The sequence below is a fragment of the Drosophila ficusphila genome, unplaced genomic scaffold (assembly GCF_018152265.1).
Source record: "Drosophila ficusphila isolate 14025-0441.05 unplaced genomic scaffold, ASM1815226v1 contig_791, whole genome shotgun sequence".
NCBI lineage: Eukaryota > Metazoa > Arthropoda > Insecta > Diptera > Drosophilidae > Drosophila > Drosophila ficusphila.
The window spans coordinates 4,878,841-4,892,839 of NW_025064737.1; the positions used below are offsets into that span (position 1 = coordinate 4,878,841).

Below are 13,999 nucleotides of genomic sequence, written 5' to 3' on the forward strand. Positions count from 1 at the left end.
GTTATTTAAGCGTAGTTTTATTTACACCTCTCTTCTCCATAAATTACGTTTCTTCGCTTCCGCTTTCTTCACAAAAATCTGATATCATTCGCGATTCGGATATTATATGTGGGTCACAATGATTGGAGCTTTTCAAGGATTACAAAATGTGAGCCGCACCACACAAAAGGTAAACAATAGGGAAACGCTGCGTAAATAATAGTTCAAATTGCGCTGATATAGTTCTCATACACGTTATCTGTTAATCAACAAGCGAAATCACAGATAAAAGCCAGAAAAACAAAAACAATTCCAGCACCAATGAAATATTTACGAGCAACCAGAAGGGGGAGTCGAGGTATTAGAGGTTTGTTCGTTCGAATAGCTTTGAATTAACATTGAAATGTGCAATTGTGGAATTATGACACATTAGCGAAGGAAGGGGGTGCGGGGAATGCGGGAGGCAAGTGCCCCATATCAGATACGGCAATTGAAAAATTACGCTCGCATACGAGTATCAGCCAATTTTGGTTCAGCCTAAACGTTTTTACCCGCAATTGTTCTCCTCTTTCCCTCCCGTTGCGATGTTTTGTAGAAAAAAATGGGGTCAAGAAAAGTGTACACAGAGAAAAACGAAGGTGGGCTTTTAAACAGGTCTTTAGAGAATATTTTAAACAACAGAAAACAGCCTACTTAAAACACAAACGTTCTTAGTTAAAAATGTATATTTCACTCCTGAACAGTTAGGTAAACATTGGTTAATTGGTTTATTTCGTTTTTTATGTGTCGTATTTGCTTTGTAATGCTGACCCTCATTTAGTCTAAATATATTTTGCGGTGAATTCAGCCGAATTCAATCGGCGGAAAAGCTTCACCCTCAAAGCTTTGTCATTTTACCAACACACACACACACTGTATGGTTTTTCTTTTGTTTTCAATTCGAAGCACTTTCAGATTCAAATCAAATGAAGCATGTCCATTTACAGTCAACTCAAGAGGAAATATTCTTTACATCACACACTAAGGTACTCGTAAACCATTAATGGTTTTACACAGATCCCAAGGTTTTTCTTTCCGTGCACTTACGCTAATCTTGCGTCCGGATCGTGGCAACAATTGCTGCTGTCGCTTCCACTGTTCGATCTGCTCGACGCTGTAGTCGCTGCGCCGTCGCATTAGCAGGCACTGATGCACAGGGGAATGGTGGCGGGGGAGGGGGAGTCCGAGGAGGGGGTGGAGTGGGCGCTGCTGAATCTCCGCCGTTCGTAGACGAGCGTCTGCTGCACTGCGGGTGAATGACCCAGCGAATGGCGGCCAGCATTTGCAATTGTATGGCTGTTGTTTCTCAGTTGCTGCTGCTGCTGCTGTTGTTTTTGCTGCTGCTCTTGTTGTAGTTGTTGTTGCTGCTGTTGCAGCTCTTGTTGCTGCTGCTGCTGCTGCATTTTCTGCTGCTGCTGCTGACTGTGATTGCTGTGCGCCTTGCGTCGCAGCAGCGATGATGACATGGCCGCCGTTAAAGTTGCCTTCAGCTTTTTGCCATCTTTTGGCTTGCTTTTGCCAGTTGGAAGGCTTTGGATGCTTTGGCTAATGTGGCTCGGGTTTTGTTTTTGGCTTTGACTCTGGCCATTGCTGTTATGGCTGTTATGGCCGCTATTGCTGTTGTCATCTCGCCTGCTTACGTGCTGTGAGTGGCGTTGGCCGTCGACGAGATCGCGCAGGTTTGCACTATTCAACAGTTGATAGTTGCTGCTGGCCGTCGGCCCGTTATTCGACATTAGCGCCGGCAGATGGCCATATCGCTTCTTGCGCTGATACAGCGGCGAATTGCTTAGCGAACGCGCCTTGCGACCGATTTTCGCATTCGCATTTGCATTTTCACTGCTCAAGTTGTTGTTGCTGTCGTTGTCTTTCGGCAGATTGGGGTCAAAGTGTACGCTCAGTTTGGGTGGCGTTTTCGGGGCGGCGGAAGCATATTGGGGCGGAGAGGGTAGCACGCCCACGCGGGGCGTGCTCGACTCGAAGGCGGAATAGCGACGGCGATACATGTAAAACTCGCACTCGAAGAACTCAAAAAACACTGGCTGACGGATTTATCAAGAGCCGAAAAGTGACGAAACCACTCCGTTGTTGGATCCCCGATTATACGGCCGTATTCCGTTCCGTCTCACTTCGTTTCCGTTTCGGCTACGTTTTGGTCGCTTTCCGGGCACGTCTGCGCTCACGCAAATGTAAACTCAAAATGGTTAAAAAAAATCCCACTGGTTAAGAGTTTCGCGAGCGCCAATCGAACCCACATGATCGCCCAACCAAACAAAGAGCGGCAAAGTGAGAGAAAGAGAGAGAGAGCCTGCAAAGTGCGGGAGAGTGCTAAAGCTTGAACAAATACAAGAACACACGCGACAGGCTGTCATGTAAATGTAACGAAGCTGCAACACTCTAGAATGCACTTACTCTTAAGGAAAATTGGGCAATAACATTACCTAACAGCCTCAAAATAGTACTTAATAATTTCAACATTACGACCTAACACGTCAAAATAAGGTGTGGTTTCGTAGTCCATATTTGTTCATAATTGCTTTATTTTGATATAATTTATATGCCAATTTACTGTAAACAAAGTTAATAAATTTTGTAGAAAATTTTTTTTAGCTTAGTACTTACAAATTAATAAATTTTTATTAGGACATTTAAATTGCCATCACTTTATTTACTGAGTGCAATAAAAAACTGGGTTAGGTGGTACAAAAATAAACTTTTTATTTGTCCAACGGTTCACTTGTTACACCTTGTTTGCGTTGCTTATCTTTTCACTGGCTCTCCCTGTGGATTTTTTGGAGAGAGCCCACAAACTGAGTAAAGAATCATTTATGCCTAGTTAGTCGACCAAAAGAGGGTATCAGAAGAATGGCGCTCGTTTATTTCCTTTTCGACTTAATAGTTAAATCGTTAAAGCAAACAAACCGTTTACAGACTGAGAGGGGCATATGTGAAAATACAGGGAGAGGAGACAACCACTAGCTAAAAGCTCAAGAAGGCCACTGCAGGCGGAAAAAGAAGAAGCGCAACAAGTACTCGACTCAAAGTGAAACCACTCAAGTCAAGTGACTCAGAGCAAAATACGCATCGAAAAAGCAGAGAGCTTCTTCTGTGTACATTTGCTGTTTTGTTTGGGGTCGATAAGTAAAACAAACGGTACTGCAAGATTGTGGCCTTGCTGAAGAGAAGAGAGGAGAGTATGGGAGAGGGACAACAAAGAATAGTGAGAGAAGCCTGACATGTGGAGAGTACTTAGCTAATTAATCATCATCATTAGCAGGCATATACCAATAACAAACCTATGGCAGAAAGAATTTCGCGGTGAAAGCCCAAGCCGCTGACGTCAGAATATAGAAAAGTCAGAAAGAATTGAAAAAGAATTCCCACCATATGCAATCAATCGACAAAAATATACTTCACACATGATTCTATATATCGTTATAAACCAGTTTCGATCGGGTGACCACGTTGTAGAGTGCCAAACAACAATAACAAGAGACTAGCAATATAATAACAACATACTTATAATGGTTATTAGGCCCATTATGCGACCTTGCGCTTTACATATGTGGGTGCGGGCGAAAACCAGCGAGAAAGGTAATCCAACTAATCTGAAGTCGATGACAAAGTCATAAGGGAAATAAAATACATTGGCTTCACAATGACTTTTTTTTTTAAATATGGTGATTCATTGATTTAACTGCATTTCAACAATATAGCTTAAATTGCGAAGGGAGATTTGGTAGCAAATCTTATCTCAGTTACCGTGGCACATTACGTATACGTAATATGTCAATTTAATACGCCGTGTGGTTCTCTACATGTTCCCTACACGCAATGTCAAACACCCGTAAACCTTAAAGTATGCAATGAAAAATATTCAATCCGGAGAGCTGACTTAGAGTTTAAAAAGAAAGTAAAAATTATGTTTTTCTAAGGAATAACGCTGGGGATTTAATTGCTCTTGACATGCAACAGGTGCAAGCAAGAGAAGAATAACAAACTCGACTGCACATGACCTTGGGGGAATTATATAAGTAACTGGGGAAAACGCATTTCTGAACAGGCAACAAAACAAATCTGAAATGTCAAGGTGAAGTGAACTGAATGAGGTAAACAAAAAGGGGAGTCAAACAGTAGAAGTCTAAGAGAAAAGGGGGAACACTCACAGATGCGTGTAGTCAGCTATTAATAGCTTTGAATCAGAGTAGAGACCAGATTGCCTTTAAAGGCGATAAGAAAAGGCAAAATAAAAGGGGAAGAGGGAAATTACTTGGGAGATATCACATGCAAGATGACTTACTATTGTTAAATACTATATAGTTGCAGAGATAACTCCCATTTCAACACGTTGAGGCGCAAAAGATATTCCTTGTTTGTTGATTGTTACTAAATAGATATCTTATGTTGTCTTTTTCTTTTATGAGTTTACTCTTCTAAAAAGTAAACGCTATCTTAAGTAATCTTTAGAGCTATTTCTGCTGGCAATAAATGCTCATTAAATCGTTGTGTAAATTTAATTCTACAAAACTCAAGCTTTCTTAGTGTCTATTTGTAAAACACGCGGTATTTATCTTTAGTTATGAACTTACCCCTCTGGAGTCTCTGAATAGGATGGCTGCGTGGTGGGGATCTAAGGTACCATCTCCTCGCAGCCCTCGACCTGCGGCGCCAACTGAAGCTCGTCGTTTCTCCAAATCCGCAGAGGCACGACGCATATGAGCACCTGAAAGAGGTTTAAAACAATCATAAGCACAAGTTCTAAATAGCAGACTTCTTAAACTAATCATAAACTTAATATAACAGCAAGTACCAGGTGAGTTTTACCCGTCCCAAAACCCTTTACCTTCTTTGACTATTCTGTCGTAGATCTTGTAGGTGGCCCCGCAGTCATCTAAGATGCGATTGGGGCGACTCAAAGTGTTCACATCCAAGCTCTTGGATCTGGTGCGGAAGTTCTCCTGCGGATCGTTCTGCGGCGAGGTGCAAACGCTCTGTGCGTCGTGATGCTTCCTGGGCCACAGGTGCATCTTCTTGCCGAAATGCTTCACTAGCTCGTGGATCGAATGATGGTGGTGATGATGGTGGTGGTGGTGCTTGCCCTGCTTGCTGTGTCCTTCCTTGTGCGAGGGCGAGTGCTGTTGCTCCTGCTCCTCGACGCTGAGACTCTTGGCGAAGGACGAGTTGTCGAAGCGCTGGCGATTGAAGGGCCCGCTGCTCGTCCCGCTATCTGTACTGTTGATCGACTGGCGCGAAGACTCCCCAGGCATGGTGTAGTCATCCAGCGATGTGTGGGCGGCACTCACGCGGTGAAAGATCGAGATGGCTGTGGGCCGCTGTTGCTGCTGTCCGCTGGCACCCGTGTGGGTGAAATACTGATGGTCCGCCTGGCTCTCGTAGATGTCGTCGAGGTCGTGCGGGAAGTAGCCGCCCACGGGCGCAGTGGGTGGCGGTGAGCCGAAGTCCGGAGCTCCACTGCGACGCATGCTCTGCAAGGTTATTCCAGTTAGCATAAACTATGTCTCAGGAAAGGTTTTAATTTTAGGAGTGCAAACCGATATTCAACCAAGGCAAGCTTCTAAAAATTACTTTACTTTTGAATACAGTATGTTGTATTCATTCTATTACAATTCATAATCAACACAATCTAATCATGTAATAAGTTTGTTAAGTCTTTGTTAAAATAATAACCAGTTTTTCAGAATCCCTGCTTTAAGAAAGCACTGTATCTACATTTCTGATCGGTTTGCATCCTGAATTTAGCTCTTTACTTACGCCATAGATTGCCGGACTGTGAGATCGTTCCAGGAAGCTGCGCTTCGAGGAGGGCGTCCGCTTGAGACTGCCGCCGGTGGGCTGCTGCTGCTGGCTGTAGTGGGCGTGGTGGGTGGGCGAGTTGCGGTAGTGGTGGTTGGCCAGCGACCTTGGGGCATCGGGCACAGCCTGCGGCAGTGAATGGCGATCGCTCTGCCACTGGGCATAGGCGCTTCCAGTGACTCCGCCTAGGTTGTCCCCGCCTGCCGTTCCTCCCCCACCTCCCCCGCCACCCGAGTTGTTGGAGTTGGAGCTGGAGCTGCTCGAGGAGTCCACACTGTAGAGGCGACTGCCCTGCGAGGAGGCATCGGCACTGCTGCCGTAACTCGGATAAATTTGGCGGGACCAGCTCTCGTTGCCGCTCAGCTGTTTTTCCACCGCATGCTGGCGGTACAGGTGCGTAATTCCATGCATTTCTAGGCCGTTGTTTAACTTTTTTGTCACTTTGTTATCTTTCTGTAGTTATTTTCGTTCTTTCTTTAGTTCTAGATGTTGTTACACTTTTGCAACGTAGTGTAAAACAGTTGTTATGGTTGTTGCACTTGTCAATTTGTCTGAAGAACACTGCGATCCTTTGTCGCCGTCTCTGTCTCGCCTTGTAAAAGTCACATAATAATCCTTCAACTGTAAATAAAAATCACAACACATCACTTTACTGCTCTCTTTCGCCCACTATCTATGCACTTGTGCGTGAGCTTTTGCTCTGCATCGATCTTCCCGTCTCGCTCGCTCTTAGGTTGAACGCACTGAAATTAAGTCAAAGCTGCACACATCGCCGCGTTTTATTTGTTCTTTCTGTTGCTTTTTGTTTGCCACGACGCGTTTGTTTATTTTTAACATTTTTAAACACTTTTTTGTCTCTCATTATTGGCTGCAATCAACAAAAAAATCGTTTGCAGCCCCCAGAAAAAAATATTGAGTGATGAATGCACTTGAGCAAGTTCACCACACCACCCACAATAACAACAGCAAGGCGGAGTCAATGTGCGCGTAGCTTTATTTTCATTTATTTCAATTCATTTAATTCTTGCCTTGCTGTCATTGTGAAGCTGTTGCAAAATGCTGTCGGTAAATAAATACCTAATCGATCGAAACGATTGCCACAGAGAACGCTAACGACGCTTGCGTCGCCTGCATGCACTGCAACCTGAGCTCACGGTCAATTTTCTAGTCGAGTTCAGCGACCGAGGCGACAAAAGTTCTAAAGTTCAATGCCACACGAGAAAAATAACCCTTAAGCCATTACGATTTTTAAACTTTTCAACAAAGTTATCTTTTAAGTAGTTCTTTACTTGTTTAATCACATTTTAAATTTGCTTTTACTACATTTCAAAAATATTTAAAAACCGAGGTATTGGTTAAGATACAGTCACATTTTTCAGATAACGTCAATACTTTGTTATTCTCGTTTGTCGCCTTGCTGGTTTAATCTAATTCCCGTTGCTCCTCTCGTTGTTCTAGACTGCTCTCTTTCTAGGCCTGCCACACTTGCGGTTTACGCCTGGCTGTCAACCCCACTTGGGTAATTAAATTATTTTATAATGCAATAAATACGAGTTGCATCTGTTCGAGAAAATCGCGCTGATAGCTTTATAAATCGTTCACTCTGCCCACAAACACACATAAGCATCAAACCGCATGCTTGATTTAAATACACGGCCTTTATCATTATCGCTGTGTGTAAAAACAAACAGCAAACGAAGCTGAGGGAGCAGGAGGAAGAAGGGAGGGAGTGGGAGTGAGCGATTGGGGGGCAGGGCATTTAAGAATCGAACCAAAGCAAAGCACAGAAAAGTAAAGTTAAGTTCTATTTATATTATCAACGCAGCAAAAACAACGGCCTGCGATTGGAAATAAAGAAAAAGAAGAAGGCGCACTGATAAAAACAAATTGGAAAGATTGAATATACATAGAAAGGCATAGCACTAAAGAATATTGATTAAGTTTTTTAAGTGGCTTTTATGTTAATATTTCACAATGTTGATAAAGTTTAACGCAATTCACAATGACTGCCATAGAACAAAGTACGCGACGAGAGCAGCCGGTTCAATTGAGGTTAAGTCGCCAACTTATTTATTTACCGCCAATCAAATTTGTATAAATAATGCAAAATTCTATATGTACCCGCAAGTACATATATACGCCCGGTCGCCCACGCACTCACACACACGTACACCGATACGCACACAACCGCTTTGCTAAGAGTCCCCAAGTAGAATGAGAATGAGAATGAAAAGAACAAACGGTGCACGTGCTGTTAGGCAAGTGCCAACGGCAGAGTCCGAGAGAGAGGAAAACACAAGAGAAAAGAGAGAGGCTGCGGTTTAACAGAGCTGTTAGCTTTAACAGTGGGGGTGTGGGGCGTCCTTGAAATTCAAGTACATAAATGCAGAAAGCGAGAGTGAAAGCATGAATTGAACCATTTCCCTTTATTCAGTGCAGCTAACACTCGAGCATATGTAATCCATTAGCGAATATGGTTGAATTACCATTTGAATTAGTTGGGGGGCATCTCAAGGGCACACACATAACTCGACCATAAATCACTCAAAATTGAAAGAAGAATTCTCTTGGGCAAATATAGAAAATTTCTACTTGGGCTTGAGTGCGGAGAAAAAACCCATTAACATAAGAGCGCATTTCAGTCAAAAGGATAAAAACTGCCCTTCTAAGTATGCAATATTCCGAAACGTGATATGACGAAAGCATGGCAAAAAAAAAAAAAATGTTAGCCAGGGTAAGGGTCAACTTCCTTTCAGACTTTCGTTTTTAGGCCCCAATTGTGACGCATGCGTGTACCGAAAGTGAAAGTATATAGATGGTATATAATAGTATACTATGTACGACAGTGGTGGTGTATGCAGGGGCCAATTACGTTTTCAAATAATATTCAACCTGCTTCAACAAATAAAGAATTGGGATTCTTTTTTAACTAAAGAGTGTGTAATCTAATCGTTTTATTATAAATTTCCATCAGAGAGCTCTAAGCCCCCGAAAATATTCTGTTTACCCCACTGCTTTGCTTATGTACTATACAGTAGGCTCCAAAAGTCTATAGGTTCCAAAAATTGCGCATTTAGGTCAAGTGTGTACGCAAAAGAACTTTGATTAGGCAGTGCAAAATTTTAAAATGCCACATTATCAGGCAGACCCCCACTAGACAAGCCCTGCTGATAAGAAATTACTATACTACGGCAGTATTTTCGGCTGATAAGAGCGCTGTTTGTTTGCCTTGGGCCTATCGCAAAGTTGATGTGATTGACAGGCGGCCATAAATAAAGGCCAAGAGCGGTGCAAACAATTTGTTTAACCGCCCATGGGGCGTATGCTTAATTTATCTTTTGGCAGCCGACTAACTGTAAACAAAACCTTTTTCGGTTCTGAATCGCAGTTTAGTCAGTGACTTTGTGCGAAATTCGGTCATCATTTACCTTGAACGTGATTGGATATCGGATATGTGTAAATAAGTATCGAGTATTTCCCCCCGATCCCCCTTACACTTCTTTATAGCCATGCACTGGTCATGTGGGGAGCATTCTGACGGATGTGCTAAGGTGTGCGATTTAAGTAGCCCCTTTTTTTTGTGCTCTTTTCTTATTTTTGTTTTTAGCCTTCTCCGATTTCGCGTTCGGCTTTAACTTTGGCTTGCTTTTGTGCTGACTTCTGTTTGCCCGTTTGCGCTGAAAGCAGATAACCCGATGATTCAGCTCCAAACAGGAGACTCGTTCGGAAAGTCGTAGATTTGGGGGCAAATATTTGAACTTGTCCACGAATCGAAGGGGCGACTGGTAATGGTAATAGGCATTCCGAATGCGAGCAGCTCGGTGACATAACAGTTTTAAGGGCAACGCTCTTGATCTTCGAACGTCTGAGGTAAGAAAGAGAGTAGATTTATTCTCAGAAGTTTTCAGATCAGCAGATGAGGTAAACTAACTAAGGGTTGATTACTTAAGTCTTAGTAAGGTATTACTAAATAAGGTATTATTTCATCAATAAGATTTTTTGTGGCCTTTTGACTCCTTGGAGATTTTAATGGCAACTCCACCCTCAAATACTATTTTTCCTTACATAACAAGTCATTACGCTTTAATGGGTCGTTAAGCGAAGTCATATAACGCAGATCATTGTTAAATACTGTCATTAATAGAATGGCTACAATGTGCTTTCATAATTTGGGTTCTTCAGTCTTGTTTAATTAACTTTGTAGATTAAAACCACTTGGCTATCAAAGTGCCACTCAAAATAGCTGGCAATTATCAAACAAATCGATTCATTTCGCTCACTTGTCACCTGAAAATTAATAGAACTGTGGCACGCAGCGGCCTTCAAAAGAGTCGCTGAACTTTGTTTTCTTTGTTTAATTCCCCTTTGGGCCATAAGTGTGATACATATATCCTTGACAAGAATGCACACGGGTCACGACCTTCGCAGGAAACTTTGAACTCATTGTGGGGACAGTTCTTGACTAAGCTGAAAAGGCTTTCCTAACACACAATACCCCCAACGACTGCGGATGTCCTTGCATTTTCAGACCCCCACTTGCTTTCAAGAACAAACCCATAAAACTGTCACTTATTTCCACTGGCGAATTACTTGTGCGAATGATGCGATGCAAGTGCTCGTCCAAGTTTTTGTGGGCGGGCCATGTTTTCCCCTGTCTCCGCCACATTTTTAGTTTTTTTTTTTTTTATTTTGCTGTTTCCGCATCATTAGAGCCGTGCAATTAAACAAATGCAGTGTACATACGAATAGCTGTACTCACACACGGAAAATTCAACCGGAAGCACACCCGCAAGTTGAACAGAACTTTGCACGCTGCTGCCATCCGATAATTAGTTTTGCTTTGGGCCGGGAAAAAGAAACGGAACCGCTGCAACGCAAACGGAACCTTGGCGGTTGGGGATTTTCCGCTGCATCTCACCCGACAGAACTGAGGATGTCCTCCAATTGCACGTTTCTTCTTTGTTCTTGGCTAATGTGATTTTGGCACCGCACTTAGTTCGAGTGTCCGACTAGGTTTGCATTTCGCTGACAGTGGGGTCACCAAGGGAATATCTTATTAGCATATTTCCCCTACAACCAATTTGGCAGAACAAATTCTAGAATAAATTACTTGTTAATGTCTTCTTTTAAAAAGGGTTTTCCATTCTCAAAATTATGCCGTAAAAGAGAAATTTCAAATTAAATTAAATAACATGGAATGCACTTTCAAGGCAAGTGAAATTTCCCTAGGACATCAATGCTCAATTAAATATAATCAATAAAACTACTGTTTACTGGTAAACTCAAACAATAATTCTGTTTTCTGCTGTTTTCTATTCTTTCTTAAATATGTATATTAAAGTAATACAACTACTAACCCGCTTTTAGTGAATAAATATTTCTGCTAAAAACAAAACTGATTTTAAAAAAGGTAATTCAATCAATTAAAAGATAAACCGAACACAATAACTTGTTTACCAAACAGTATAGTCAAACAATAAATATGATTGTTTACCACACAAAAAATGCAATAAAACAAGATAAAATTGTTATTCTAGAATCTGTTTTGCCAATTCAAAGAAATATAGTTTATGGGCCTCATTATACAGCTCATTAAAAAACCGCATTCACATTCACAATCAGTGAGTAGTGTGACAAAAAATTAAGTCTAAGTCAATTCAGCGCTGGTCGACGGACGAAACTTAGCGCATAACTTAAAGCCAAACACCCCACATTCTGATCCACATTCGGTATGACTCACCCACTGGATTTCACAAGCCTTCTCGCATAAGAAGCTCGATATACACGGCCACGAAAAGTGGGGCAAAAATAATACGAAGGAGGCAAGAATAAACATCGGATGGCGGAGAAGACCTTTGACGCCCTCTGTGGATGACTCGCCTTTCAGTGGCAACTCGAAGTTGACTCGACTCACGCGTTTGGCTTATATAACCACTGGATATATAGTATATATTATATTGTGTGGACGTGGTCATAGGGATCGCCGTGCCAATGGAGCTTCCCCAGTGGCCGTAGTTGTTTGCCGTGTGCAATCGCTCGTAGCCGGTGAAATTTGCAAATGAAATGAGCCGGCAGTCGAGTCAAGATTTCCTCGCGGCAACAAGTGCAGTTCATACACAAGGGCACACACTCCTACTCAGACACGGAGAAAAAATATCGTTACATTATTGAATGCACTTAAGAGAACCAGAAAGAGATACCCTAACTCAACCAACTGTAAAAAAGAGTTTAAGAACAAACAGTTGAGAACGAGACGATTACTGCCATGCAATACAAATATTCAGACCTTTGCGTACATAAATAATAAAAAAAATTAAAGTATTTATATCTGTTCTAAATAATGTAGTAAATAGTAATTCACAGCGAATTCATTAATTCAAAATTTTCCTAGCAGAAAAAATTAACTAAGTGGTTTCGTTTTTTAAGGTTTCTTGAAATTTAAATAGTTCTATTTAGCTTCCAATATCTTCAAGGTATACATGTAAGAAACAAATAAGGTACTATTATCCATTACATTTTCGCGCAGTGTGTACTGAATCCAATTAATGAGTGCACCGCTGCAGCGCAGCTGTTGTTTTGTTTTCAGCTAGTTGGCTTTTTGTTTACAGTTCTAATGGAGTCGGACATCTGATTCACATTTGCAGCGCTTTGCATAACGAACCGGTGAAGTAGCCCCATTGGCAATTGGCAATTGGCAAGTGGAAAGGTGGAAAGTGGAAGGGGGCCAACGAAGGGGGCTCGACTTGGGTTTTCCGCGCAATTGAATCTATATTATCTACTGATCTTTAACCCACCGTTGGCATTGAGAACTGCTCAACGAGTGTAGAGAGTTTGTATATAGATAACGAGCATTTTATATATATTACTTCGTTATCACGCACTACCAAAGAAAGTATTTATTGGGGCTTTCAAGGGTCGCTAACAAATGAGATTCACGCGCCTCGAAGCCAAAAAGAATGAATTCTATTGGTAATTTCACTGCTGCTGACGTCACAGGAGGGCGATTTATCAAAACAAGTCACGAAAGTGGAGGCAAAAATGACAAGAAAAGAAAAATAAAAGAAAAAGAAACAGAAGAGAGAAAGAACTTGAGCAAACATTGGGGAAAAGGTTGGGGAAGTCCATAACCTATGCTTAAATTACCCACTATTAGTGGTCACTAATTAGTTTTTTGCTGCTTAAGATACAAAATAATATATAATATATGTGTACGAAAAAGTATACTTAATGAAAGGTTACTTTATCTAAAAATCAGACTTTATTTGGTATTTGCCCTTTATCACAATGTACGAAAAGCTTTTGTATCGCCAGGCAATTACCAAAAGTAATTATTACGACGCAAACACTGATGGGAATGTCAAGTTCGTAGGGTTTTTATCTCCTAAGATACTAAGATACAAAGATACTCTTCCTGCTCCCGCCGCTCTTCTCCGTCCTTGACAATGTGTTATTTATTAGCCACCAATGGCTGACGTCAATGGGAATGGAAATGGAATTGATGGTGGATGTGGACTTGGGAAATCATGCAAATGAGCGAACTCGAGTCTCGGGATCGTCGTATTTTGGCAGGTTGTGCCCCAGTGCTAATTAGATATTACGAGCCGATTTTGTGGCTCTACTACGAGGGCGTACCGGTGGTCGCTATTGAACTTAACTTTTGGCATTTGGCCAAGATGCGGAATTAAGATTGCAAAACAACAACAAGAGTGATTACACCATGTGCTTGGAGGACAATGGCAGGAATAATGCAAAGTAAGTGAAGGAAAACTGGAGAGGAGAAGAAAATGGCATACAGACAGTTGTCGGGGACACTGCTGAATGAAAAATGGAAATGCTAATGTCAGGCTTAATGAAAAAGCGGAAAAGCCTGCCTGGCGGCCAGGAAAATGCTTCCCACGCACGCAATTTGAGGAAAGGGATTGGAAGGGAAAGCATAAAAGCCATAAATTGAAGGAGGTTAGTGTGTACATATATCCTGCGTGACATATTAACAAGAAAGGAAGCTAGCTTCGGCAAGCCGAAGTTTATATACCCTTGCAGTCATCAAATATTTCAAACAGAATATACAAAGCCTAAACAACATCGAAGCAACGACAACTTTTCTATTAATTTTTCATATTTTTGAATATTGTTCATATGTCAGCTATATGATATAGTTGTCCGATTT

The 13,999-nt window shown here is 41.7% G+C and overlaps 2 protein-coding genes across 6 annotated transcripts in view; both read right to left on the minus strand.

Annotated features, from left to right (window-relative positions):
* The window catches only part of LOC108098502 (5'-AMP-activated protein kinase subunit gamma-1), a 70,850-nt gene that overhangs the window by 6,346 nt on the left and 50,505 nt on the right, over nt 1-13,999 (minus strand). For 3 of the 5 annotated variants that reach the window (XM_017201424.2, XM_017201423.2, XM_017201429.2), the window contains one exon: nt 4,608-4,741. In XM_017201424.2, the coding sequence (XP_017056913.1) occupies nt 4,608-4,741 (134 nt within the window). Of the gene's footprint in view, nt 1-4,607; nt 4,742-4,861; nt 5,505-5,790; nt 6,454-7,993; nt 8,043-13,999 lie in introns of those variants that run through there. The other 2 variants (XM_017201425.2, XM_017201426.1) reach the window with 2 other exon arrangements.
* On the minus strand, nt 1,072-4,576 carry LOC122320786 (protein kinase 4-like). Its single transcript, XM_043209288.1, has one exon. It carries the CDS (start codon nt 2,022-2,024, stop codon nt 1,155-1,157), a length of 870 nt encoding a protein of 289 aa, XP_043065223.1. The 5' UTR covers nt 2,025-4,576; the 3' UTR covers nt 1,072-1,154.

What these genes read in the sequence shown, in the direction of transcription:
- LOC122320786 (XM_043209288.1), bottom strand. Translation starts at nt 2,024, where the DNA reads ATGTATCGCCGTCGCTATTCCGCCTTCGAGTCGAGCACGCCCCGCGTG.